This window comes from Salmo trutta, chromosome 38, assembly GCF_901001165.1.
Source record: "Salmo trutta chromosome 38, fSalTru1.1, whole genome shotgun sequence".
Classification (NCBI taxonomy): Eukaryota; Metazoa; Chordata; class Actinopteri; order Salmoniformes; family Salmonidae; genus Salmo; species Salmo trutta.
In genome coordinates, this window is record NC_042994.1 from 7,891,690 (window position 1) to 7,919,164 (window position 27,475).

Sequence of the window (27,475 nt, forward strand, 5' to 3'; positions counted from 1 at the left end):
TCACACATACACACACACAAGCACGCACAGCTTTATGAAAATAGCTTTCGTCGAGGGGGTAGGCCCGAAAGAGTCAAAAGATTGGGTCTGCTCACTCAACCCCTCTACCCCCCTCTCTCACTCCTCCTCTACTCCTCACTCCCCCTCTCCTCCTCTCTCCCTTATTCTCTCTCTCTCCCACCTTCCCTCCTTCCCCTACTTCTCTCTCTCTCTCTCTCTTTCCCTCTCGCCCTCTCTCTCTCTCCCTCCCTCTCCCACTCCTGCAGCCAGAAGGCCCCAGGGCTGGCCTTCTCCTCCCAGTCCTGTCTGGCCCTGTCAGGGTAACCTGATCGCGGCGGCTTCTGACACAATCCAGACCGCCCTTAGCCCCTGCCCAACACTTTCACCGCCAGAGCCAGACAGTTAAACAACCAGATTGCTACCACATGTTCCCAGCCCAGCCACAGACCTCCACCCACAGCCTCTGGCCCAGGCCAAAGACCCCCAGAGCAGAACAGAGCATGCAGAGCAGAGCGGTGCCGGGGCAGGGTTACAGAGCAGAGCTGTGCCGGGACAGGGTTACAGAGCAGAGTGGTGCCGGGGCAGGGTTACAGAGCAGAGCGGTGCCGGGGCAGGGTTACAGAGCAGAGCGGTGCCGGGGCAGGGTTACAGAGCAGAGCGGTGCCGGGGCAGGGTTACAGAGCAGAGCGGTGCCGGGGCAGGGTTACAGAGCAGAGCGGTGCCGGGGCAGGGTTACAGAGCAGAGCGGTGTCGGGACAGGGTTACAGAGCAGAGCGGTGCCGGGACAGGGTTACAGAGCAGAGCGGTGCCGGGGCAGGGTTACAGAGCAGAGCGGTGCCGGGACAGGGTTACAGAGCAGAGCGGTGTCGGGACAGGGTTACAGAGCAGAGCGGTGCCGGGGCAGACTTTGCACTGTTTTCCACTTGATTTCTCTCCCTCTCTCTCTCTCTCTCTCTCTCTCTCTCTCTCTCTCTCTCTCTCTTTCTCTCTTTCCTTCTCTCTCACAGCTGGCAGAGAAGAAAGGGAGCAGGCAGGGTTACAGAGTGAAATGACCCAGACCTCTCTCTCTCTCTTCTTCTTCTCTCTCTCTCCTCAGCTGGAAGAGTGGTTGGGAGTGGGTGACAACACCTTGGCTCATCTGAGTGGGAAAAGGCCAAGGTTAGAGAGATACAGACATATATGGAGCTACATGACCCAGACCGCTCTCTCTCCCTAAGTTTCCCTCTCTCTCTCAGCTGGGAGAGGAGGGAGCAGGGAAAGGAGGAAGGGAAGGAAGGGAGAGGAGGAGGGAGGTTAGGGCAGTGTAGATCAACAGCTGCCATCTAGTGTTTACTTTGGCCACGTTCAGTGGGAAAAATCTGTATTATTTCCAGCACCTGTAATCACTTAACCCATGTTTGATGCTTTATTCTAAGTGTGTTCATTTAGATTTCATGCTGTCTTGGTCATCTTGGTATGATCTTCTGACAATTACCTGTCAGCCTCTGACTCTACACCTGCTGAGTGTCTCCTCCTTCCTCCATGCTTTTACACACACACACACACACATACACACACACACACACACACACACACACACACACACACACACACACACACACACACACACACACATACATACACACACACACACACACACTCATACATACATACATACATACATACATACATACATACATACATACATACATACATACATACATACATACATACATACATACATACATACATACACACTCACACACACACACATACACACCACACACACATACACATACACACACACACATACACACTCACACACACACACATATACACACCACACACATACACACATGGCTCAGTGCATCGGTTTATTCATTACACACACCAACCGAGACAATCCCTGTTGCAATTCCACTACCTAGTGCTCTGTGCTCTAGGATAATGAAACAGCTGGTAACACCACAGCACAGCATTACAACACATTGGGCCATTTACGGACAATAAGATGTGTTCCTATCATATATTAAACATAATAGGAATATAATGGCCCGTAATAAGTCTGGATTGGTGCCTTGTTCCGACAAGGTAATATTACCACATTGTGGGGAGGGAGAGAGAGAGAGACGGGGGGAGATAGAGAGGAGGAGAAAGAGAGAGAGAAAAGGGGAAGAGAGAGAGGGAAAAAAGGGGGAAGAGATGGAGAGCGAGAGAGAGAGAGAGAGAGAGAGAGAGAGAGAGAAATGGGGAAGAGATGGAGAGCGAGAGAGAGAGAGAGAGAGAGAAATGGGGAAGAGAGAGAGAGAGAGAGAGAAGGGGAAGAGAGAGAGGGAGAAAAGGGGGAAGAGATGGAGAGCGAGAGAGAGCGAGAGAGAGCGAGAGAAATGGGGAAGAGAGAGAGAGAGAAATGGGGAAGAGAGAGAGAGAAAGAGAGAGAGAGAGAGAGAGAGAGAGAGAGATGGGGAAGAGAGAGAGAGAGAGTGAGAGAAATGGGAAAGAGAGAGAGCGAGAGAGAGCGAGAGAAATGGAGAAGAGAGAGAGAGAGAAATGGGGAAGAGAGAGAGAGAAAGAGAGAGAGAGAGAGAGAGAGAGAGAGTGAGAGAAATGGGGAAGAGAGAGAGAGAGAGAGAGAGAGAGAGGGAACCCACTGACCAGGCTTTGGATTATGGTCCTCTAATAGGACTAAAGCCTGGGGATAAATTGAAATGTAAAACCAGGAATAAAACCCCTAATTCACCCCTTATCTGTGTGACGGCTAGCTGCCCCTGTGTGCTGAGATTGGGGGCGTGGAGTTTACTGAACTATAATTTGCTTTGTTCCAGAGGCATGCCCAGACGAGCTCACAATGAGGACTATGGCGACTCGTGTTTAGAATATGATGCATGAGAATGAACTCAAAGCTCTTCAGACCAACGCTCAATGTATGAGGAAGAAAGGTCTCTCTGAATTGCTTTGAATTCGTGTTTAGAATGTGATGAATGACAATGAATCCAAAGCTTTCTCTGAATGATCGTGCAAATTCCATTAGGGACCCTATTTCTAAATCTAAGTCAGTGTCCAATATATGGCATAAAAATATTGAAAACCACAACAGAAATATATGAAAATGTTCCGATCTACTGGCTTGTTAGTCAGTTCCTTCCATGTCCACCTGCTGAGGTTAGACATATTGTAGTGATAGGGACTTTGATGACCACATGTTCTACGGTTGCCACCAACACCGCAATCTTATGTTATGGCTCATGTTATGTGGTCACTAGCACCAGATGCCAGTCCAACACACACACACACACACACACACACATCCACCTGCTCTTATCACGGTTTCCCTGGTGATCACTCCTCTTCCTCCCACTCTCTTCCCGTCTCCTCCTCCTTCTTTATCCTGCTCTCCTCCTATCGTCCACCTCTCCTCCCTGGCCCTGCCTGACTGTTCGTTATCCTAGTCAAGTCCTGCAGCTGAACAAGCTAGCTGTTCTCCAGTGGGCCTTTGCTGTGCTCTCCTGCCTCATTTGCATATGCGCCAGTTAATTAGTGTGGGGGCGCAGGTGCGTGGTGATAATTATTATTAAACATGACAGTCACCTGTGACCGTGCTGCCCCCCTCTCTCTTTCCCTCCATTTTTACAGCCAAGATACACTAACGCCATGTGATGTCATATCCTGGCCATTATAAGGATCTTTGAAGCTATCATTGACACTGTTGTTTTCTTCTGACAGTTGTATTTATTTGACGGTATATTATTTTTAACAAGTCTACCACAGAGAGTAACGCCTGGTTGATTAATGCCAAGAGCAGACATCTTAGTCCAGCCTAAAAGGAAGACAGCGGATTAGGGTGAAGTCGCCCCTCTACACTGATCTTGGGTCAGTTTTGTATTGTATATAATTTGGGGAGAGCAAACTGATCCTAGCTCTATACCTAGGAGCAACTTCAGGTTACAGTAACTGTATGTCTGTCTACCTATCAGGACTGTCAGACGGTCATAATAAGCAGCTTGGTATTGGTATTTATTCAGATCCCCATTAGCTGTTGGGAAAGCAGCAGCTACTCCTCCTGGGGTCCACACAGAACATGAAACATGACATAATACAGAACAAGTACATCACAAGGACAGCGCTATACACATTTAAAAATGGCACATGTAGCCTACACGGTCCAGCTGCTCTTGGCTTCACTATCAGATTCCGATCCGCAGGGTGGACCAGAAGCATCTTTCAGCACTGACAACTCCATTAACGAAGTAGAAGAGAGGAGGGGGTGAGAGTCTGCTGCAATGTTAGCCCTGACTACTGGTACCTGGCAGTCACCCACCACAGCAGTGAACCATGGTCCATTGGTTCACTGCCAAACATAGAGTTGGGCTGCCCTCTGCTGGTTATAACCTCAAATTAACACATGTCATTTATCAAGGACTCTTGGAAACACAGAACTAAAATCTGTCCATGAGGGATTATTGAAATGGTAGCCTATTATCAAATAAAAGTGAAGTCCTACAGTCTATAAAGGTTCGTTTCATAGGATACTAAGTAAGGCAATGAAATCTAACAAACAATTACTATTTTCCACATGCTCAACATTTTAGGACTAATTCCAGTAGCCTACTTAAAACATTGTCACTACACCCATAACAGACCACATGATGTGACAGTGATCCTTCGGTCCAACACATGCAGTAGCCTCCAGCATAAAGAAATAAAGAACACTTGTGTTTACTGCAACCATCGCGAATTAGCAGCATCTGGCTAAATGAACAACAACTGGATCATATTCATGGGACAGCATTGACCAACCCTAAAGAACTCAGTAGCCTACAACAGGTGTTCTCAACCAGGGGTACAGGACCCCTGGCGGAACGTGAGAAGACTCATGAGACCATAGGCTTCGTGGTCAAATGCACATGAGGGGGTACCTGAGGGGTATTCTGGGGCAGAACTAAATTACATTGGTGGTACAGTAACAGAAAAAGGTTGGGAATAATTGGACTACAGTTTACATCTCAACGTCATACGCAAGACGATGCGCTGATTGCGCCGTTGTTGTCATTGCGTAGCATCATGGATGGACTGCCTTTGCCTTCTTGGCTTGTTGTGTTGCACATCAGCGCAGCGCCACCTCGAGGCGAAGGAAGAGAAGCGCTCGAGGACCAGGGCTGGGCAGGCAGCAGGCTCCCTCACTGTATGTCACCGTGCATCAAAAGATTTACAGGATACAAATCGGATGCTGAATACTCCGTACCTGACAAAGGGTGAGTGAGATGCATGTTTTATTACTCCGCCGTATCTGACCACACCCAGACAATGCATTTGCCCGCGACCTGCCTTACAGAAAAAAAGGCCCGCAAAATGAAAATTCTAGGCTATTTGTGTCCGAGGGTACCAGGCTATGTCGTCCATAACGGTACAGCCCAGAGAGCACATCAAATTGGCGACCTAAACAACACGTGACGGGTTATTATTGTAAACCTTTCAAATGAACCTGTATGTGTAATTCGGTGTTACGCGTTGCCCTAAATGGCACTCGTAATACCACATATGTAAGCTATCGATTATGATAAAGATGTCATATAAGCTTTCAACCGCAAAAGGTTACCGACCAGACTGAAAAACAGCAGCATCAGTTGCCATACATCAATATGGTGTCGAGTACACCCAAAACAGCCTATGTTAATAAAACAAATAATGATTATTGGACACATGGTAAATGTAATAATAAGGAAGTGAACGGTCGCTAACGCAGGGCTGGTTGTTTTTTGTGCTCAGGCAGGGCCATCTACAGTTGCTTCCAGGGAGAAATGATGAGCTGTCATTTACGATATAGCTCTGTAATTGAGAGGAGAACGAGAGAGAGAGACGGCAACGAAACCAATGCAAAAACGTCGGGCACAATTGCGAGACCGAGGCCGCATAGAAGGTTAACCAATCCAATTCCACAATGGAGAATCAGGACTGTCTGATCGCATTCACATATGAACCATCAACACTCAATCGGGGCCTAGATATGACAAGGTGCCTGATTAGATTAAATCTCGCTAAATCACTTTTCCACTGATGGGGCATCGTGAGTCAGCATGGCCTACCAGTAGCATACCCCTTCAAGCATTGCCTATGGAGGCCTGTGTCACTGCAAACTGAATGGTAGGCTAGTTAGGCCATATAGTCTTAGTGTGTTTTTATGTAGGCTACTGTAGGCCTATATATATATAGGAATTATGGCCAAAAAATGAGCACCAGATGGTATGTTTCTTCTGAGCGGAAACGAGATGACTCTTTGTCAGTGTGTGGGTGTGTCCATCTCTCCCTCTCTGTCTACCTGCTGTGATCTCTGAGCCTGTCCTGAGTCATACTCATGTTATACAGTATCTTCATGTCTTTCAGGTTGTCTGTCTGGTCTATCTAAGCCATCTGGTCAACTATCCAACAGTTATCGTCGTTGTTTAGATCCTGTATGTTAGCCTGTATTACAACCTGCTGTAACACAATATATCCATCATCACTGAATGGCCACTCTCAGTTCAGTGACATTGGTTCAGTGAGACTTTGGTTTGGTGACCCGGCAACACTCAGTAATTAAATTTGGCCGTTATGCAGGATGTCAAACAGTCTGACGTATTATCTCATTTCTTCTGGAATGGTTGCAATGTAGTCTGTTCTAAGGCCGTATTGTTAGCAACAAGGTCCAGTCATACCAGCAGGTCAGTGTTCTGGGCATTTAGTTTAAAGAAACCTCTTTGCTGAGTTTAGGTGTGACAAAGTTGTTAACTTTATCCCTGTTTGTTTTTAGGTTTTTATCCATTCTCTTCATTTGACTTTGTCGAAAATAGTTAGAATGTCGTGACAATAATACATTATAATAATAGGCCTACACTTCATTGGTAGAGAGCTTTTTATTTACAGACAAAAATCACAAAGCTCTTTACATTGTGAGCAACCATATAAAATGTTTTAATAAAAAGGGTAATGATTGTGTTCCCTCCATTTACAGTTGGCTGTTATGACTGGTTGTTCTAACTAACTGATACTGACCGTGGGCTCAATTCAATCTGTATTGCTGAAGTGTTACAGATTGCGTGATAGAAATTTAACGGTAATTTCCCATTGAGCCGAGATATGTAGCGGTTACCGTGAATGCAGTCTCCGCTAACGCGGGAACATTGCCTTTAAACATTCATTCACGCTGTACCGTTGAACTTCCGCCATACTGATTGAATGGAGCCCCTTGTCTTCTTACACAGGGTGTCATAGGGGTTAAAGGTGAGCAGGTGTGGCAGTGGGCGTGGCAGAGATGAGTGTCTCTTCCTGGTTCCTGGTGAGTGGCGGGGGCATGAGGCACCGCCTCCCCTGGGAGATGATCTTTGTTGGTCGAGACGACTGTGAACTCATGTTACAGGTAAATCATATTTAGTATTGTAGCGAGTCTAGAACGGAACTCCAACCCGGGTACTGGAGAATGTCAGTCCAACACTGTAGCTGTTATGCCTAAACTGTACTACCACTGCTAATGTTATGGAGGTGGGTCGATGAACCACTCCGGCATGATGAGTAACCTGAAGACGTGTGGTAGCTCCCAGAGCTGATCTCTAGGCTTTAGCTCGGCGGGCTCACACAGTCTTGTCAAGAGACCTGGGTTCGAATCTAGTGGGTCGCACTGCTGCAGGTGACTGTTGGACCAAATGTAATCTATGTAATCTGGATTATAAAGAGATTAGCAGGATTATATTGATTGACTGGATTATTGTGTCTTTAGTCCCGCAGTGTGGACAAACAGCATGCCGTTATCAACTATGAGCCAACCACGGACGAACATAAAGTCAAGGACCTGGGAAGCCTGAATGGGGTAAGTAAGATTTTAATAAATATGATTATGAAATGATTCATGTGCTTCATAAACTGTTCTAAACTGCTAATAATGATATTCATTTCCTTCCAGACATTTGTGAATGATGTCAGAATACAGGAGCAGGTGTATATCACTTTGAAAATTGACGACAAGTTGAGGTTTGGATATGATATCCTGTCATGGTGAAATTTTTTCTTTGAAGCTTAGCCTACAGTAGTTAATTGAAATTTCATCAATACATAATGAATGAGAGCGACAAAAAAAGGACTTCAAGACCAGAGTACGGGTATATAAAACTGTAAAATAATAACTCTTAATATACTGCCTGAAAAATCATCTAACCTTTCAAACTTACTGCTGTGACTAAGGCATAATAGATTAGCATATCTGTTTCTTGACTGTACGTCGCTCTGAATAAGAATGTAGGCCGTTAAATGACTAAAATGTTAAATATCTGTGCTATCTCCTGTAAAGAGCTAAGCCTGTGCTGTACAATCACCTTTCCTTAACCTGTCTCACATACCAACCTGTTCACTGTGGTGCGAGGAGAGCTCCATGTCCCCGAGGAAGCACTAAAGGTTGGTTGGACAGTAGGCTAAAGAAATAGCTAGTTCTCTTTCTGTGTTTCTTATCATCCTATCTCCTCGCCTTTTTCTCAACCATATTGGAGGAGAGGTTCCAAGGTCCCTCCCCTCTGACTTTCTTCTGTAATCCATTTTGAGGAGGAGGCGAGGAGAGAGGATGCGAGGACTCGAGGAAATATGAATTGAGAAAGAGCCCCAGTAAAATATGCTTACAAAGTATTATGAAAGAAAAGCACTGAGAAGTGCTTTTTTTCTACTACGTTGGTTGATGCATGTTTAATGGAGATTATGTTCAGTCAAGAATGGCGGCGGTTTCTGCTGCATGTAGCAAAACCTCACTGCTTTGTTCGAATGACAAAAACATACTTTATGAGGAACTTGGAGACACATTGTTCAGTTAGGTCTGTTTGAATCCTAACTTGAGTTCTACATGCATAAATGACTCAGATTTTGCGTGAATTGTGAACTGGTGCCAATTGAGATTTGCACAACAACAAAAAATTCTATGCTTATAACCAAGACCGTGACTACTGTGTAATTTCACTGATGCAAGGATAGATTGTCCCATGTATGTTGGTGCAAACATAGAAGAGCTCCTTATTAAACTGACCCATATAATCATACCTCTAACTGTGTGAGCTCATCTCCTCTCTGTGTTGTCCTGTGTCTTCGTCTATCAGCACGAGAAGTTTAATAGTCAGCTCCTGCTGCAGACGGTAAAGCCTCCAGAAGCTGTTCCGGTACCATCCAGACCTGCAGTAGAGGTCAAGGCTGCAGCCCAGGGTGGTTCCGAGGGTGGCTCCGACGGGGCGGTGGCAGTGGGTAGTAAACCCCCTGAGACCAGCAGAGAGGGGGCCGGGGATGACAAGCTGACAGGTGAGAGGGCCTGCACTCCGCATGGACCTTGGAGGGTGACACAGGTGACAGGATTAGGTTAACAGAGATGACAGGACTAGATAACAGAGGTGACAGGATTTTGGCGATGCCATACACCCACACAGTCTGTGCTGTGACAACTGTGTGTCCTGTATTTTTAGTTTCCTACGCTAGGCTTTCACCTAAATGTGATTCTAAAGTGCTCTGACTTGGAGACAACTTTGGAGGTCAAACTGTTCTGCCGCAATGTCTTTTGGGGACTTGTGTGGGTACAAAGTGCTAGTTCGAGTTTGCAGAGGTCGTTGTTTGTTTCTCAGGGGACATTGCGGTAGACCAGTGGTTCTCAAACTTTTTATAGTCCCGTACCCCTTCAAACATTCAACCTCCAGCTGCGTACCCCCTCTAGCACCAGGGTCAGCGCACTCTCAAATGTTGTTCTTTGCCATCATTGTAAGCCTGCCACACACACACACACTATACGATACATTTATTAAACATAAGAATGAGTGTGAGTTTTTGTCACAAGTTGGAAATGACAAAGAGCTGTTATAGGACCAGGGCCCAAATAATAATATAATAATAATCAATCATTTTGCTCTTTATTTAACCATCTTACATATAAAACCTTATTTGTTCATAGATAATTGTGAATAACTCACCACAGGTTAATGAGAAGGGTGTGCTTGAAAGGATGCACATAACTCTGCAATGTTGGGTTGTATTGGAGAGAGTCTCAGTCTTAAATCATTTTCCGCACAATCCAGAAATCTGTCAGTGGCTTCTGATTAAATTTAATTTTCACTTGTTGCAATTTCGATGAGGCTCTCTTGTTTAGATATCAGTAAGTGGACTGGAGGCAGGGTAAGAAAGGGATAACAAATCCAGTTGTTTGTGTCATCCTATTCAGGAAAGTACCTGCGTAAATGCGCACCCAACTCACTCAGGTGCTTCGCTATATCACATTTGACATTGTCCGTAAATTTGAGTTAATTTGCACCAAAAAAATCATACAATGATGGAAAGACCTGTCTTTTGTCCTTGTTAATGCAGACAGAGAAGAGCTCCAACTTCTTAATCATAGCCTCACTTTTGTCCCGCACATTGAATATAGCTGAGGAGAGTCCCTGTAATCCTAGATTCAGATCATTCAGGTGAGAAAAAACATCACCCAGATAGGCCAGTCGTGTGAGAAACTCGTCATCGTGCAAGCGGTCAGACAAGTGAAAATTATGTTCAGTAAAGAAAACTTTAAGCTCATCTTTCAATTCAAAAATACATGTAAATACTTTGCCCCTTGATAACCAGCGCACTTCTGTATGTTGTAGAAGCGTTACATGGTCGCTGCTCATATCATTGCATAGTGCAGAAAATACACGAGAGTTCAGGGGCCTTGCTTTAACAAAGTTAACCATTTTCACTGTAGTGTCCAAAATGTATTTCAAACTGTCAGGCATTCCCTTGGCAGCAAGAGCCTCTCGGTGGATGCTGCAGAGTAATGAAGTGGCGTCGAGAGCAACTGCTTGCAAGCTTCGTTACCACTCCACTATGTCTCCCTGTCATGGCTTTTGCGCCGTCATTACAGATACCAAAACATCTTGACCACCAAAGTCCATTTGATGTCACAAAGCTGTCCAGTACTTTAAAAATATCCTCTCCTGTTGTCCTGTTGTCCTGGTTTCCAGAAGAGGATGTCTTCCTTAATTGACCCCCCATAAACGTAACGGACATATACCAGGAGCTGTGCCTGGCCCGCCACGACTGTTGACGCATCCAGCTGTAACGCATAGAATTCACTGGCTTGTATGTGAAGCAGTAATTGTTTCAAAACATCTCTTGCCATGTCAGTGATGCATCGTGAAATAGTGTTGTTTGATGAAGGCACTGTCTCTATAGTTTTTTTGGCCTTTTCCCCCAGCAATGTCCCTGCCATATCTGCGGCAGCAGGAAGAATTAAGTCCTCCACAATAGTATGGGGCTTGCCTGTCCTAGTCACTCGGTAGCTCACCATATAAGATGCTTCTAGCCCCTTATTATTAATGGTATCTGTGGCTTTTATACACGTCTTACTACTCGAATGTCGTTTTAATTCTCGCTCAAAAAACTCCTGTGGCTTATTTTTCAAATTGGCATGTTTTGTTTCTAAATGTCTGCGCAAGAGTGAAAGTTTCATCAAGTTGTGAGATACTATTTTTGCACATATAACACACTGTGGCTGAGGAAAGGCACTACTCCCAATATAAATGAACCCCAAATCAATGTAGTTCTCATCATATTTGCGCCTCTTCGATGGTCCAACGTCCTTGTCTGTTGTTCGGTGCTTTCCCGGGTAAGGGGGCAGTAGCTCTTCGGCTACATCAGATTCACAACTGTCAGTGTCCATGCTAGCTGGGATAACAACAAATGTATATTGGATGTGCTCGTGGAAGCAGAACAACTTGTGTCGTCGACAGGTGCAGGTGTAGTACTACTGGTAGTAGCAGTACAACCAGTAGAGCTGGTATGTGTCTCTATGGACGCGGGCCTAACCTTTTTAAACCATTTATCAATTTTCGAGCAAACGGAATGAGCAGCAGTTACGTTTGGCTACATACGGACCGTTAGTGGAATTCCCACGAGAGAGTAACGGTTAATGTGATTGGATGTTAATTATTTGACGAACCTGTATTTGACATTGTGTTGTTATTTCACTGAATGCTATTTTTGGCAGTGAAACAAGGCTACTCAGGTGAGAAGAAAACCTCACCCAAATATGTAGCCCTGTTGGAAAATATAAATGTACTGTTTGAAAATGTGAAGAATATTTTTTTTTAAATAAAAAATATATATCTAAAAAAATGTTTGGCGTACTCCCGAATGCAATGCGCGTGGGAATACCTGCGGTAGACAAACTAGGAGGTTAAACTTGTTCTGTCACAATAGCCATTTGGAGAACTGTGAGGAAACACAATTTCAGTTCAAAACAAAATCTGTGTCTTTCTCACTGACCTTGTGGATGGTGTCGTTTCTTTCCCAGGGGACATTGCAGTACTAAAAAGGGGCACCCCTCTGTACGGCCAGCCTTCCTGGTGGGGGGACGGGGACGCAGATGATGAGAACTCTGGGAAGCAGGATGGGACGACAACTGACAGGAAGCAGGAGAGATCTGAGTCAGGTAGATGCTGTCTAGCCTGGAATACAGACTGAAGTTAGCTGTGTTTCACTTTGTCTGTCTGCCTGTCTGTCTGTCTGCCTGTTTATACATCAAAAACCCTACCAGATAACATTAGACTTTTGCCTTTCTAGTAGCATATGACAGCAATTGAATCTCAAAGTCTAAGTCCTTGTATTACGCCATCTTGATATCTGCTTGAAACGACAGATGGTAAAGACCCCAAGGAGACAACAGCCGAGGCCCAGGAGAATGGCCTGTACACCTCAAACCAGGAGCCCAGTTACTTCGAGATCCCCTCCTATACCAACGAACCCCCCTCCCAAGACACGGAAGGTGCCACCGCCGCTAACCCCGTCTCCGGCCCTGAAGCCATCCCCCAGGGCCACGCCTCCTTCACCATCAAGTTTGACCTGCAGGCGTCCAATAAGGTGACGGTTAAGGACCGGGTGGCGAAGGTGGCACCGGAGGTGAGGCCACGGCCCCCAAAGAAGGGCGCGGGAGAGGAGCTGAGCGCCCTGCAAACGGCCATGGTGGCGGCGGAGGTGAAAGTAGCTGATTGGCTGGCCCAGAACGAGATCCCATTGGCCCGTACGGAGTCTGTTGACAGAGTGGTGGAGGACGACGGGGAGAGCGTGAAGAGCGATGTGCCGGTTCAGCTGAAGAGTCTTAAAGGTAAGACCAACCAACCAATCGCCATAAGAATAGAATTTAGATTTTTTTCCGTCAGCAAGTCCTCTTGCCATTACATTACATAGCACTACACAGTTATTACACTATGAGACAGTTTCCCAAACACAGATTAAGATTAGTCCTTGATTTGAAAGCATGCTCAATGGATAATCTCCATTGAAAGCGCTTCATAGTTTAGGACTATGCTTAATCGGTGTCTGGGAAACCAACCGAATAGGTTCATAGGATTATAACTGCACACACCAAACGTCCAACCCCCTTCTCTCTCGTTTCAGGTAGTAAACACGAGGACGGTACCCAGAGCGACTCGGAGAACGCAGCCGCGCTGGGAGAGCAACGCCGGGCCGCCCTCGAGGACCACTCCAGGGGGCTGTGGGGCGGCCGACTAGAGGGGTCAGGGGTCAAGATACGAGAGGGGCGCGCCAACGTCCCAGAGGGACTCTTTGCCGAGGAAGATAGCCCAGCCCGACGACACAGATCCTCAGCTTCCAAAATGGCACCCATCGGAGGAGAGTTAAGAGAGAGAGAGAGGACCAAGGATTCAGTTCCTTACCACCGCGACCAACACCAACCGATAGGACTTGGGGAGGGGTTTCAGAATCGCCATGGAGACGACTATAGCGACCGGGGGACATATACCATAGAGATAGAGAATGAAGATAACCAAGAGGAGGAGGCCAGGAGAATGATTGACAAGGTGGGGATGGTAAATAACTATTTTATACAGTCATGAGTCCCATAATTGGTGTATTATTGTCAAGGGAATAGCCTCGTATTTACTGCAAGTGGTACTGTGCAAGTGCACTATGCCCACATTATGTTGACCGCTTGATTGAATGTTTGGTTGAATGTTTATCGAAGTCCATGTTCTGGCCCAGGTATTTGGTGTGGAGGACTACCAGTCTCTGTCCAGGGTGGGGGGCTATCCTGACATCCAGAGAGAGAGACTGACCACTCAGAGACCAGGCTCAGGAGACAGAGGCAAGCCTGGACGTATCGAACCAGAGGTAACAGCATTTTTGTCTGTCTACACAGAGACTCTCCATTGCAGAGGAGTGAAGGAGTTCAACTCTAAGCCAGACACTACTGTAGATTTGCTATATTTATACTCCAAGATCAAGACAGACTTCACACGTAAAGAAAGCTTTCAGTTTGATGTCATTCCTTGTGGAAAGAATACGATTTTTTATAAAGAAAAGATATGCTCTCAAAAATGCGGTTTTGTTTGAAGTAGTCCTAAGCATTTTACCTGTAAATAATAGATGTGTACATGCCACTGTGACACGCTGACTAGTAGAATGTGTCCTTGGCTTCCCTGCGCTCTAGTCTCTCCCCTTTATGTTGGGGACTGGGTGTTGTTCAATTTCAGTTTCTCCCCTGTTTGTCCTCCAGTCTCTCCCAGAGGAGCTGGTTGTGGGTGGTCCCAGGTGGGTCTCCCAATGGGCTACTCTGGCTGCCAGCCACATCAGGACTGACCCTGAGGGCTCTGGAGCTGAGTCCCATGTCCACTACCACACTGAGGACAGAGGTACTACTGCTGGTTTTAGACCTGTTCTGAAATTGAAGTGATTTGCTCTTTTTCAGTTGTTTTAAATTTATTAGTCATACCACTTATTTCAGTATAAAGTCAAAAATAACTAGAATAAAGAAAAGAGTGTTGGGTATTTATATCGCCAATATATGGGAGTTAGTTAGACACAGTAGATATTATTGTGTAGAAATGATTATGATTTTTTTTATACCCTGTCTCTATAGCTGAGATCAGTGAGTCCAGTCACTCTGCCTCCATGGCCTCCTCCAGCTATACAGAGCGCAAGAGGAGAACCCTGCCCCAGCTCCCCTCCACAAAGGAGGCAACCCCAGGGGGGAGGAGATCCCCTGGTCCAGCTCACCGCCCCTCTGATGTGGGGGAGAAACAGGACACTGAGCTCCAGGAGAAGGAGAACCAGGAGATGGGGAGAGTAGGGAGGACCAAGCCTGGTGGTGGAGGTGGTGGGGGTAGCCAGGCTGGTAGTGTGGGTGGAAGCACCAGAGGAAGTCCGAAAAAAGGCTCTCCAGCGAAGAACCAAGATGCGGGAAGCCGGAAAGAAACTGTGTTGGCGAAACTGCCTCCTCGGCCAGTGAGTAGTCGGGGGAAGAGACTGGAGGAGGCACGGAGGAGGAAGAAGGAGATGGAGGAGAAGGCTAAAGAAAGGGAGAGTGCTGGGAAGCCGCTTCTTAGACAAGAGAGCTTTACGGTGGAGAGACCCAGCACCAACGTCCCCCAGGAGCTCATCCCACGGATTGACACGCAAACTGGGGCACGGATACTGACAAAGGAGGGCAGGGTGGATAGTACCACCCGGCAGAAGGACTCAGAGGCGGTGGGTGCGTTTCTGGAGACAACGGTATCAGACCTGGGTGAACCAATTAGCCAGTCCATCGAGGGGTCTTTGTCGCCCGAGTCGGATGTGGACACCACCAGCACCGTTAGCCAGGCAGCGGGCGTCGGAGGGCGGAAGGTGGTCCACCAGAAGAGACGTACCCTAGCGGCCCAGCAGAAAGAGAGGGAGAAGACGGTGCTGTGTTCCTCCACCAAGGGGCCTACCAGAGCCAGAGATACCCAGGATAGGAAACCCAAATCCAGACCGTCTGGAGGACAAGGGACCCGCCAAGCTGGTCGTGCCTGGACCTCCCTGGACCTAACAGATGACGACGTCAACTCCAACTCCCTCCTCTCCGACTCCCAACCCTCCATACATGAGGTTAGCTCCCACAGTTCCCACGCCAGAACCCAAGCCGGAAGCACCAGAGGGGAGGCTAGCACCAAGGCTAGCCGGGCTAAAAACACCCAGGCGTCCAGCACCACCACGAACACCCTCAGTAAACCTACCACCACCTTGCCCAAGGTGCGGCCCACCCGGGCCTCGATACTCAGACGTGCCCGTTTGGGGGACTCCTCCGATACCGAACCAGCCGACATGGACCGGATGTCCGTAGCCTCCGAGGCTAGCACTGCTAGCTCCAGGTCCGCAGCTCCCGGACCAGGGATCCGGAGAGGCCTGTCCCGCATTGAGGCCCTGGCCCAGCCCAGGAAGCCCAGGATGGGATCTCCGTCTGCCCAGAGTGACTCAGAGGCCACGGGGGGCCGTAGCCGGGGGATAGGGGCTCGTAGCATTGCTACCAACTACACCGTCCGACAGGGACTCAGAGGAGTCAGCAACATGGGAGGGATAATACCCAGGGCCAGGGCTAACAGCGCCTCCAAACTACCTGACAAGTCTAAGGGCTACATCACCCCCACAGGTAACATACTGTACTGTCTGATACAGGAGTAGTGTTTCTGAGTGACTGTTCTCTAGTAACTTATCCACCGCAATGTTTGATTTTGTATCATGTTTGTGCTATAGTCTTTTTGTAGGTTCTGTCATAATTGAGCATCTTTATGTACATTTATATGTATGAGTAAAATCTCTTCTCTATGGACAGTTATGTGTATCTAGTAGTGGTAAAGCTCTCAATCACTACTACTGCTACTGACAAAACATCTTCTCTTGACTCCAGCTGGTGGCCGGTGGCGCCGGATGCCCATGGACTACGCCTCCACCTCTGAGGACGAGTTCGGCTCCAACCGCCACCCGTCCAAGCACGGCGGTCCCGCCCGGCATTTTGCGTCGCCGCGGCTGACCCAGCTGGGTGGCTCCGCCCCTGCCACGCCCAGTCCGGGGGGCATAGCGGCTCTGAGGCAGCAGTCAGCAGGCAGAGAACAGGAGGAGTACATGAAGGACTGGACCACTCACAGTGAAGAGATCGCCAGGTATGGAGGAGCAGTCTGTACTGTACATATACAGAGATACTGTAGGGTCAATTCCATAGTGGAGCAATCTCACTAGGCCTATACAATATAATACGCACAATAATACACAATAGAAGTAAAATCAAGGGTATTTAACTGATTCATTTCCTGTATGTTGACAGGATCAGTCAGGACCTAGCCAAAGACCTGGCCATGCTGGCCAGGGAGATCCATGACGTGGCCGGAGAGATCGACTCAGTCAGCCCAGCCGCTAGTGCTGCCACTGACCCAGGAGCCATGGTACTACACATCCCACGATGCAATAAATCCCACTTTATGTAGCTGTTGCCATCAGTCATGATTTCCCCAAAAGTCTGAGCTACCTGTACATATCAGGGCCCATATTCATAAAGCGTCTCAGAGTAGGAGTGCTGATCTAGGAATATGATCAAAATTCTAAAAACTGAGCCTAGATCACTACTCTTATCAGAAGCTACATAAATACGGGCCCTGAAGCCTGCTCCTTGTGAATATTGTGGATTTACATTACCAGTCAAAAGTTTGGACACACCTACTCATTCCAGGGTTTTTCTTTATTTGTACTATTTTCTACGTTGTAGAATAATAGTGAAGACATCAAAACTATAAAATAACATATGGAATCATATAGTAATCAAAAAAGTGTTAAACAAATCAAAATATATTTTAGATTTTAGATTCTTCAAAGTAGCCACCCTTTGCCTTGATGATAGCTTTGCACACTCTTGGCATTCTCTCAACCAGCTTCACCTGGAATGCTTTTCCAACAGTCTTGAAGGAGTTCTGCCATATGCTGAGCACTTGTTGGCTGCTTTTCCTTCACTCTGTGGTCCAACTCATCACTAACCATCTCAATTGGGTTGACGTCAGGTGATTGTGGAGGCCAGGTCATCTGATGCAGCACTCCATCACTCTCCTTCTTGGTCAAATAGCACTTTCCCAGCCTGGAGGTGTGTTGGGTCATTGTCCTGTTGAAAAACAAATGATAATCCCACTAAGCGCAAACCAGATGGGATGGCGTGTATTAGTCATGCTGGTTAAGTGTGCCTTGAATTCTAAATAAATAACAGACAGTGTCACCAGCAAAGCACCCCCACACCTCCTCCTCCATGCTTCATGGTGGGAACTACACACGTGGAGATCATCCGTTCACCTACTCTGCGTCTCACAAAGACACTGTGGTTGGAACCAAAAATCTCAAATTTGGACTCATCAGACCAAAGGACAGATTTCCACCGGTCTAATGTCCATTGCTCATGTTTCTTGGCCCAAGGAAGTCTCTTATTATTGGTGTCCTTTAGTAGTGGTTTCTTTGCAGCAATTCAACCATGAAGACCTGATTCACACAATCTCCTCTGAACAGTTCATGTTGAGATGTGTCTGTTACTTGAACTCTGTGAAACATTTATTTGGGCTGCAATCTGAGGCTGGTAACTTTAATGAACTTATCCTCTGCAGCAGAGGTAACTCTGGGTCTTCCTTTCCTGTGGCGGTCCTCATGAGAGCCAGTTTCATCATTGCGCTTGATGGTTTTTGCAACTGCACTTGAAGAAACTTCCAAAGTTCTTGAAATGTTCCGCATTGACTGACCTTCATGTCTTAAAATAATGATGGACTGTCGTTTCTCTTTGCTTATTTGAGCTGTTCTTGCCATAATATGGACTTGGTCTTTTACCAAATAGAGCTATCTTCTGTATACCACCCCTACCTTGTCACAACACAACTGATTGGCTCAAACACATTTAGAAGGAAAGAAATTCCACAAATTAACTTTTAACAAGGCACACCTGTTAACTGAAATGTATTCCAGGTTAATACCTCATGAAGCTGGTTGAGAGAATGCCAAGCGTGTGTAATGAACACTTTGGGAGACAGAGAGCTGGTTTCAAGCGCAGGGCGCAGCAGGTGTTTAATGTAAAGGACCACAGGAGGAGGCAGGTAGCTGGGTCCAGGGGCAGGCAGAAGGTCATACACAGGGGGTCCAAAAAGGCAACAGTACAGGCAGGGAAAAGGCTAGTAACGTCGTCTGGGAGATCAGATAATAGGTTGATAACAGGAAATCCGATAGGCTAAAGTACAGGCAGGGAATAGGCAAAAGGCGTCGTTAGTGAGCCAGGCAACAACTATCATACACAGGATGCTTAAATTACAGGCAAACCAGAGCTCCAACTAGAAGTGTGTCACAAAACAAACAATACCTCACAATGATGGGGTGCAAAGAACTGAACTAAATAGTGTGTGATAATGACATACAGGTGTGTGAACAGGTGATCAGAATTCAGGTGATTGGGATCTGGAGAGGGAGCTGCATTCAGGGGATCTATGTTTGAGAGTGTGAGCCGGAAAGTGGTCTGGAAAGTAAGCTGTGTTCAGGGGATCTACGTGTTTGAGTGTGTGAGTTGGAAGCAGACGTTAGAGAGTGTGCAAAGCTGTCGTCAAGGCAAAGGGTGGCTACTTTGAAGAATCTCAAATATATTTGGATTTGTTTTACACTTTTTTGGTTACTACATGATTCCATATGTGTTGTTTCATAGTTTTGATGTCTTCACTATTATTCTACAATGTAGAAAATAGTAAAAATAACGAAAAACCTTGGAATGAGTAGATGTGTCCAAACTTTTGACTGGTACTGTATATATCAGAAAACAAATTACTTTGTCTTGGGTGCTTTGCCCAGTTGGAGGAGCGAGTTTTTGACGATGGCTTGGATCTGGGGAGCGGCCCATCTACAGAGAGCATTCTGGGTAATAACGTCCGCCCCGTGGAGCTCCGGCCACGCAACTCTAACAGACAGGGTCCCCGTGCCATTCGCCGCCAGACCTGGAACAGAGAGGACGTGAGTTGTTGCCGCTTGGAATCCAAACTAAAAATATAAATAATTGAAAGTATTTGATTGTACTCTGGTTTAGCCTGGTTTCTAGTCTGGTTCAGCTTGTCTTTATCCAATGTGTGTTTATAATGACAATGGCAACATTACCAGTTTGAGATAAAGAAGTTTGAAAAACAGTCGTTAGAGAGAGACAAAACACAGCCAATAAACCAAAAGGACTTGGATGTCAGGGTGAATTGACCCTATCCCATCAGAAACATACTGTATTATTGATGAAACAGTGTGTAACTTGAAAAGTTATTAATAAACCAATTAGGCACATTTGAGCAGTCTTGATATAACATTTTGAACAGAAATACAATGGTTCATTGAATCAGTCTAAAACGTTGCACATACACTGATACCATCTAGTGGCCAAAATGTTAATTGCGCCTGGGCTGGAATACATTTTTTATGGCCTTTCTCTTGAATTTCAAAGATGATGTAATAAAAAAAGGTTCGTTTTTTCTTTGTATTTTCTTTTACCAGATCTAATGTGTTATATTCTCCTACATTCATTTCACATTTCCACTAACTTCAAAGTGTTTCCTTTCAAATGGTACCAAGAATATGCATATCCTTGCTTCAGGGCCTGAGCTACAGGCAGTTAGATTTGGGTATGTCATTTTAGGTGAAAATTGAAAAAAGGGGTCTGGTCCTTAATATCACATTTATTGCTATATTAATGATGGATGATGCTGGTTTCTGGGAGATTTGGGCAAAAAGAAGCTATTGTATATCTAATATCCTCATGGTTTTGTGACTGCATATAGCCTTGGTATCCCTGCCTGTCCTAGTTATTATGCTATTTTAGGTGTTTACTGAAGCACCTCTTACATAAGACCTCCTCTTTTCCTTGTTGTTTCCCCTCAGGCGGTGTTGGACAGTTTACTATTAGCATCTGTGACCCAGCTCTCTGCACGGATACGCCATTCTGTGGACAAAACAGCAGGCAAAATCAGGTAGGCATCACCTTTCATCACGACTCATTCAAAGAAAAGGAATGTGAAATAATGAATTCCCTGATTTTGATGATGAAGTGCTTTATGAGTTGCAAGAAAGCACAAGCAGTGTGAAATAATAGGCTAGCGTTTGACTTTGAAGTCATTTTATTCTGAATACATGCAGCTACATGCTGTGCTTTGAACTGGATCAAGTCCGGATAACGACAAGGAAGAATCAGTAGTGTTGTATAAGATATGATGGATTGTATCCTAGAAAACACGATATCCTAATTTGCATATTATGAATGGCACTTCATAAAGGTTAAGATGACAACTCGAATCATCCATCCTCACTTTTGAAACATCAGAAACCACTTCCATGTCCCCCCTCAACCCATTTCACACGAATTAAATCACTCAACGTGATCATAGAACAGATATTTATTTTCAATTTATTTTTGAAAAATTCTCCAGGATATTATTCAAAGATAAGGACCGGAAATGGGACGAGATTGAGAATAAACTCCAAGCCGAGCATGACTCTCTGCTCCTCCAGACTTCCAGCACGGTAAGGTGCCAGACCCCTACTGTCCTGACCTCACACCCTGCCTCTTGCTGTACCACCCAGCAGCTGGGATAAATGACTGCAGAGGGCAGGTGGACCTAGTTTCAAGTTCAGGTTTCAAGTTGTATTAGTCGTAGGTACGGGATACACATAGTATACACCGTCCAACCAAATGTGTACTGGCAGGTTCCTTCTGGACGGTGCAATCACAATAAAACTTAATAAAAAATAATAATAGGAACATAAAGTTAATGGTTCAGTAGAATAGAATAAACATTTTAGCATAAGTATAATAAAGGAAGGCACAATTTATAGTCCAATATTTACACGTGTTTTGGGGGAATGGGGGTTGGGGGGCAAGTGTTTACATTGTGCAGTATTTAGACCTCATGCTCCAATAACGTCTGCCCAACGGTAAGGGAGTAAACAGCTCGTGGCTGGGGTTTGTGGAGTCCTTGATGATGCTGCGGGCCTTCCTCAGTCACCGTTTCGAGTAGATGTCCTGGATGGGTGGGAGCATGGTCCCAGTGATGTACTGGGCCATCTTCACCACCCGCTGGAGGGCCTTGCGGTCATAGACGGAGCAATTTCCGTACCAGGCCGTGATGCAACCGGTCAGGACGCTCTCGATGGTGCAAGAGAAGTGCCTGGTAAAAATCTAAACACAAACCAGAGAGTTCTTATTTGGGGTGATGATGCAACAAAACTTTGGGACGGTAAATAATTGATGACTTCTACCACCATCTGGGTAGCTCGGAGTAGTTTTAAAGGCCATCATTGGCTGATGGTGCTGTTGCATTAATCATGTCTGTTAAGCCTGACAAACACCCAGATGTAGTAGGACGACCTAAACAGAAGGTGGTAAGGCGGTGAGATAAGGACGTGTTTCTCAAACCTGCCCCCCGGTCTGCACAGTCACATTTGTTTAATTGAGATGTGAGTTGGCATCACTTTCTGAATCAAGATAATAAGTCACTTCCTCTCAATTTTGAAAGTATAAGTTATGATGTTTCTTGATTGTAATAAAGTATTTTAATATCCACTTTAATTGATGAGGTTTGACTCCCCCCTCTCTCTTTCTCTCTTTTCTCTCCCCCTCTCTCTCCCCCTCTCTCTCTCTCTCCCTCCCTCCCTCCCTCTGTCTCTCTCCCTCCCTCCCTCTGTCTCCCTCCCTCCCTCTGTCTCTCTCTCTCCCTCCCTCCCTCTCTTGCCTCTCTCTCACTCCCTATCTTTCTCTCTCTCTGAGAGTATAACATAACATTCGACAACAGTATCAAACATCACATCAGAATCAAGTGTCACTCTCGGGTGAACGCCGATAATATGTCCGTCCTAGGATTTGAACCGACAACCTTTCAGTCCCACCTCCCTATATCAGCGATCCCTCCTCACTGTCCTCCCGTATTAAAAAGTGTCTCAGAGTAGGAGAGCTGATCTAGGATCAGGTCTCTCATGTTCATATAATTTTATTAATTATGATCTAAAAGGCTAAACTGATCCTATATCAGACCTTCCATTCAAGCTGGAGGAGAGGAGCAGTTTGATTAGTCAAAGGACTTGACTTATAGTCAGTTGTCGTGGGTGGTCCAAAAAATACTGCCTTGCTCAGGAACAAGGTTGTAAATTCAGACTGAACACAGTGGCTGGCCTTAGGCTACCTCTCAGTGATGTGTCTGTTCACTAGAGTCCAAATGGAGGGATGATTATGCCACATTTTAATTGCTTCAACTTTTCCCAGTAGAAAGGAGGAAGGTAACAAGGGTCAATCTGATGTTGTTGTTGTATAAGGAAGATAACAGGTGAGGACATCAGTGTCTTATCGTGAACGGTATCCCTTCTTCAATTCCCTAAACAATTGTTGTGTTTTTTTGTTGACCTTTTTGTTTGTTGTGTGGTTGTTTACCAGGAGATCACCACTGTCCTCCAGGATCTGAAGAGAGTGGAGAGACAGTTACTAGGTATGAGTCCTGAGACAGTCATACATGATTTGATTTCAGCTGTATATAGTACAGGTCAAAGAGATATACAGTTAGCATCTGCATAGAGCATCTATATTCATACGTATTTCATCATATCAATCATCACATTTTATATCAATAAATCTTCCATTCTATGATTGATTGTTTGCTTGCTTGATTGACTGATTGACAGAGCTCCTTTTTGACTGACTGATTGACAGACCTTCTCTTTGACTGACGGACCTCCTCTCTGACTGACTGATTAACAGACCTTCTCCTCTTTGATTGACTGATTGACAGACCTTCTCCTCTTTGACTGACTGATTGACAGACCTTTCTCCTCTTTGACTGACTGATTTACAGACCTTCTCCTCTTTGACTGACTGATAGACAGACCACCTCTTTCATTGACTTAGACCTTCTCCTTCTCCTCTTTGCTCCACAGTGATTGATGTGATGGTGGATCCGGACGGCACCTTGGATGCCCTGACCAGCCTGGGACTGACCAGTCCTCTGACCGACCTGCAGAGGGTCAGTCCTGGGGCAGCGGGACCCTCCACTGCCGGTCACCCCCCTGGAGGTAGTAGTGGAGAAGGCCCTTCTAGCAGCACCCTGTCGGCCCCCAGCGGTGGACCCTCCTCGGGGGCCTCAGGCACCTCTACCCAGGTGGCAGAGAGAGACCTGGGACTCCATGTGAATAATAATCTGCCCTCTAGTGGTGGAGAACAGAACTGTGTGGTTCATAAATGAGGAGGATACTGGATCTAGAACACACAACTAAAGTACAACTACCTAAACACTTGCTTGGAGGGGCCCTGATTGAGGCTCACTACTAGGGAGGATGGTAAAAGACTTGGAGAGATGGGATTCCCACTTGGCACAGATGTCAATTCAATATCTATTCCACATTGTTTCAACGTAATTTCATTGAAAAGACGTGGAAACGATGTTGACTCAACTAGTGTACGCCCAGTGGGTTGACATTTCCTTCAACGTCTGGACAAACCTCCTGGACATCAGACCTGACCAAAAGAGAAGTGAAGAAACACTGTTCATCTTTGTCTATGACATACCAATCCGTTTGTTCATATGAATTGGAGCCAACAGTGAGCTTGTTCTGTAGCTATAACATGTGTATAGAAAGGTTGTACTGTCAATACAATCTATGTACCAGTACATGTCCTACAGTCCGTCATCAACACTACTCTATCAATATTCTTGAACACGTTTGAAAAGTATCAAGAGTTATTTTGCGTTATGGTCTGCTAACGGCACCTGTTGCTGGTTGATTGATGACTTTTCAGAAGACTTTTGATATGATTCTGTTTGTGTTCGACAGTGTTGCCGATTGTGTAACACCGTGTAACTTTACACACTAAAAACAAATGGTTCTATATAGTGGCAAATAAGGGTTCTTTGGCTTTGGTTCTTTAACCATACTCATAAGGTTCTAAATGGAACCTGTATGGTGCTATAAAGAACCATGTCCATTAAAAAAGGTTATATATAGAGCCAAAAAGGGTTCCGCTGTGGTTCCAACCCTTTTGGGGGCTATATAGAACCCTTTTTTTAATGGAGAATGGTTCTGTAAAGAACCATCTCAATCTCAAAAGGTTTTTTGTAAATCCATAGAGGGGTTTTAATTCAGGTTTAATAGACATATTATACTGTTAAATTTCCATAGGTTTTATTATTGTTGAATCAGGTGTGCTTGCTCTGGAACAGCGTTCCAGAAGTACTTAATCAACCGTTCTCAATTGACACAAGGCCATACGTGCGTTTGTCACTGGCTATAGTCACATATTGTATCACGTGTAACAGTATAACCCAACAGATTAGATCAACTGAAATTACACTCTCACTCACGGTTGGACAAAAAGAGCTGATAGCAAACCACGCCCCAAAATATTCAAATGAGCCGCCGTCCCTACATTTGAATTATCGCTAAAAGCAAAGAACCATTGAAGGGCTCAAAGGGTTATTTGGGTCAGTATGGTTCCACATAGAATCATCACCCTTCCCAAAGAACCCTTGAGGAACCCTATTTTCTTAGTGTACAGGCTACTATTTACAAGCGATGAAGTCACTGCTTTGATGAGCTTGCATTTGACTGATGAGCTTGCATTTGACTGTTGCCTGATCGACTGTCTGCTTTGTGGTTACAACCCTTTTGGGGTCTATATAGAACCCAAATTACAACAAAAACTAAATGGACACCATGGTTCAGCATTGGAGAATAGAATTCAGTGTCTTTCTGAAAATATTTTTCAGAATATCCCGCCATTATGCATAGCATAGCATAGCTCAGCAAATATTGTGAATATGAACATATAGCATACTGTATCTGTTAGCTGACTTGTAGCACTTGCAGCTTGGTGCGCTTGTTCTAATATTACGATTTTTCCACTAAAGAGAGACCAATATTATTCTTTATTTATTCAGATAAAAAGACATAGGGTATGTACAGTGTTATGTATCCATTTAAATGTGTATAATAGTTCTAATTCTCCCATCCATGCCTTCCCTTGTGGAGTGATACAGTATCTCTTAAGAATGATGCATCAAAGATAGCTGTACTGTATGTTACTAATAACTAACTACTGTAGGCTAGGTGGTAAAGTAGCTTCCTGAAAAATGTGTTCCCGAAAGTAGTCCCCATATCCAAGTGTATTACGTCACAAAGTGCCCATTGTCAAAACCAACGTTGATGAAACTATAAGATGGAAATAGCCTGGGTGCCTCATGTCTGGCATGACAATTGTGTAAGGAGTTGGAAAGAGTGCAGAAGCAGACTGGCACGCAGGCTAGGAGATGTAGCTAAGCTAACATTTGTTGATTTGCACATGTTAAAGCTGAGGTGATTCACCACAGAGTGGTGGTGTTAGTAAGGATATCTGTCGATAGTAAGGATACGTAACATCTGTTGACCAAAACAGGTCTGGGTGTACTCCTTGCGGGTGCTGGGTTTCATTGGAACTGGTTTTGATTGAGAACTGGTTTTGATTATCCATTATGATTGAGTCCACCGTAGGCTGGTGAGGGGAGGACGGCTCATAATAATGACTGGAATGAAGTGAAGTGAATGGAATGGTATCAAACACCATTCCATTACAGCCATTACTATGAGCCCCTCCTCCCCAATTAAGGCGCCACCAGCCATCTGTGATTGAGTCATGGAACACACACTAGTGTTCTGGTTAACGTACTTGAAGAACGCTTATGAAGCGAAGAGATCTGAGTAAAAGCCAGCATAGAAAGGGATAATAGTCGGAGACCAGGATCATGTTCAGTCGGGAGAAAACGTTTTGAAATGGAGTTAAGCGGGTAGGTAACCAATCATTTTTATTATCCGTTGCAAAACATTTTGCTCCAGTGTACCCTACTGAACATTACCATGTGCTGAGAGAAACCCTGAAATGGACCGGGAAATTAAATGGACCCAGGAAGTAAATTGGACCAGGAAGTAGCTCTATATACCCCATAGAGCTAGATAGAGGACACAACATTGTATCTGTCCGTTTATGGCGTCTGTGAGAGCATACAGCACCATTGAGGCCATCTCCATTTTGAAGTGGTTACTTTTCTTATTCTACTACTATGAGTTGGTAAACAAACTGAAAGGGTGCACACTGCAACCTGGAGTGTGTTATTTGAACAGGTATAAATCCAAGGTTTATGATTTACCGCCATCTGCAGTTATGGAATGTTTGTTCACAAGTGTAATTCATTGGCTGATCCCTCCTGATGTGCTGGTTTGAATTATGTGATCCTTTCTTAACCCATAAAAAGTCCCATCCAGTTCTACTTAAAAATTGTGAAATTCCTTAATGGTGCTGCCCATGCTGAAATGGCTTTTAGGCACTAGAGTCCTCTATCTACCTCTATGATATACCCATACTGTGTCTGGATGTCCTGCCTCATACCAATGTTTACACATGAATGTAACCTGATCGTAACTGTTGATGTTTCTCAGCCAAAACAGCTTGATTATTAATAAAGAAAATAGCGTTTTGTGGCTTATTAGTAAGGTCTTTATTGTCTTTATGTCATTTCAAACCTTTTACATGTTTCTGCTTGTATATTTTGTACGGATAGGTTTTCTAATTGTCATGATTTATTTGTTATCTTTGTAAGATAATGGTTACATGATTTTTGTTTGTCTACTTTCCACTGATTTTAATAAAATGCATGATTATCATTGA

The 27,475-nt window shown here is 45.2% G+C and overlaps 1 protein-coding gene across 3 annotated transcripts; it reads left to right on the forward strand.

The window, feature by feature from the left end:
* The first annotated feature begins 5,033 nt into the window (after window positions 1–5,033).
* On the forward strand, window positions 5,034–27,475 carry LOC115178305 (centrosomal protein of 170 kDa). Of its 3 annotated transcripts, XM_029739422.1 has the most exons (20): window positions 6,077–6,120; window positions 7,040–7,069; window positions 7,218–7,372; window positions 7,730–7,819; window positions 7,913–7,991; window positions 8,342–8,400; window positions 9,087–9,282; window positions 12,296–12,433; window positions 12,641–13,105; window positions 13,399–13,829; window positions 14,002–14,130; window positions 14,516–14,651; window positions 14,879–16,408; window positions 16,667–16,919; window positions 17,081–17,198; window positions 19,615–19,773; window positions 20,680–20,768; window positions 21,225–21,318; window positions 23,222–23,273; window positions 23,719–27,475. In XM_029739422.1, exons 3-20 carry the CDS (start codon window positions 7,268–7,270, stop codon window positions 24,021–24,023), a joined length of 4,428 nt encoding a protein of 1,475 aa, XP_029595282.1. In that variant the 5' UTR covers window positions 6,077–6,120; window positions 7,040–7,069; window positions 7,218–7,267; the 3' UTR covers window positions 24,024–27,475. The 3 variants fall into 3 exon arrangements, with proteins under 3 accessions (XP_029595281.1, XP_029595283.1, XP_029595282.1); XM_029739421.1 differs by lacking the exons at window positions 6,077–6,120; window positions 7,040–7,069 and adding an exon at window positions 5,034–5,231; XM_029739423.1 differs by lacking the exons at window positions 6,077–6,120; window positions 7,040–7,069 and adding an exon at window positions 5,035–5,231 and having other exon boundaries at window positions 13,399–13,820.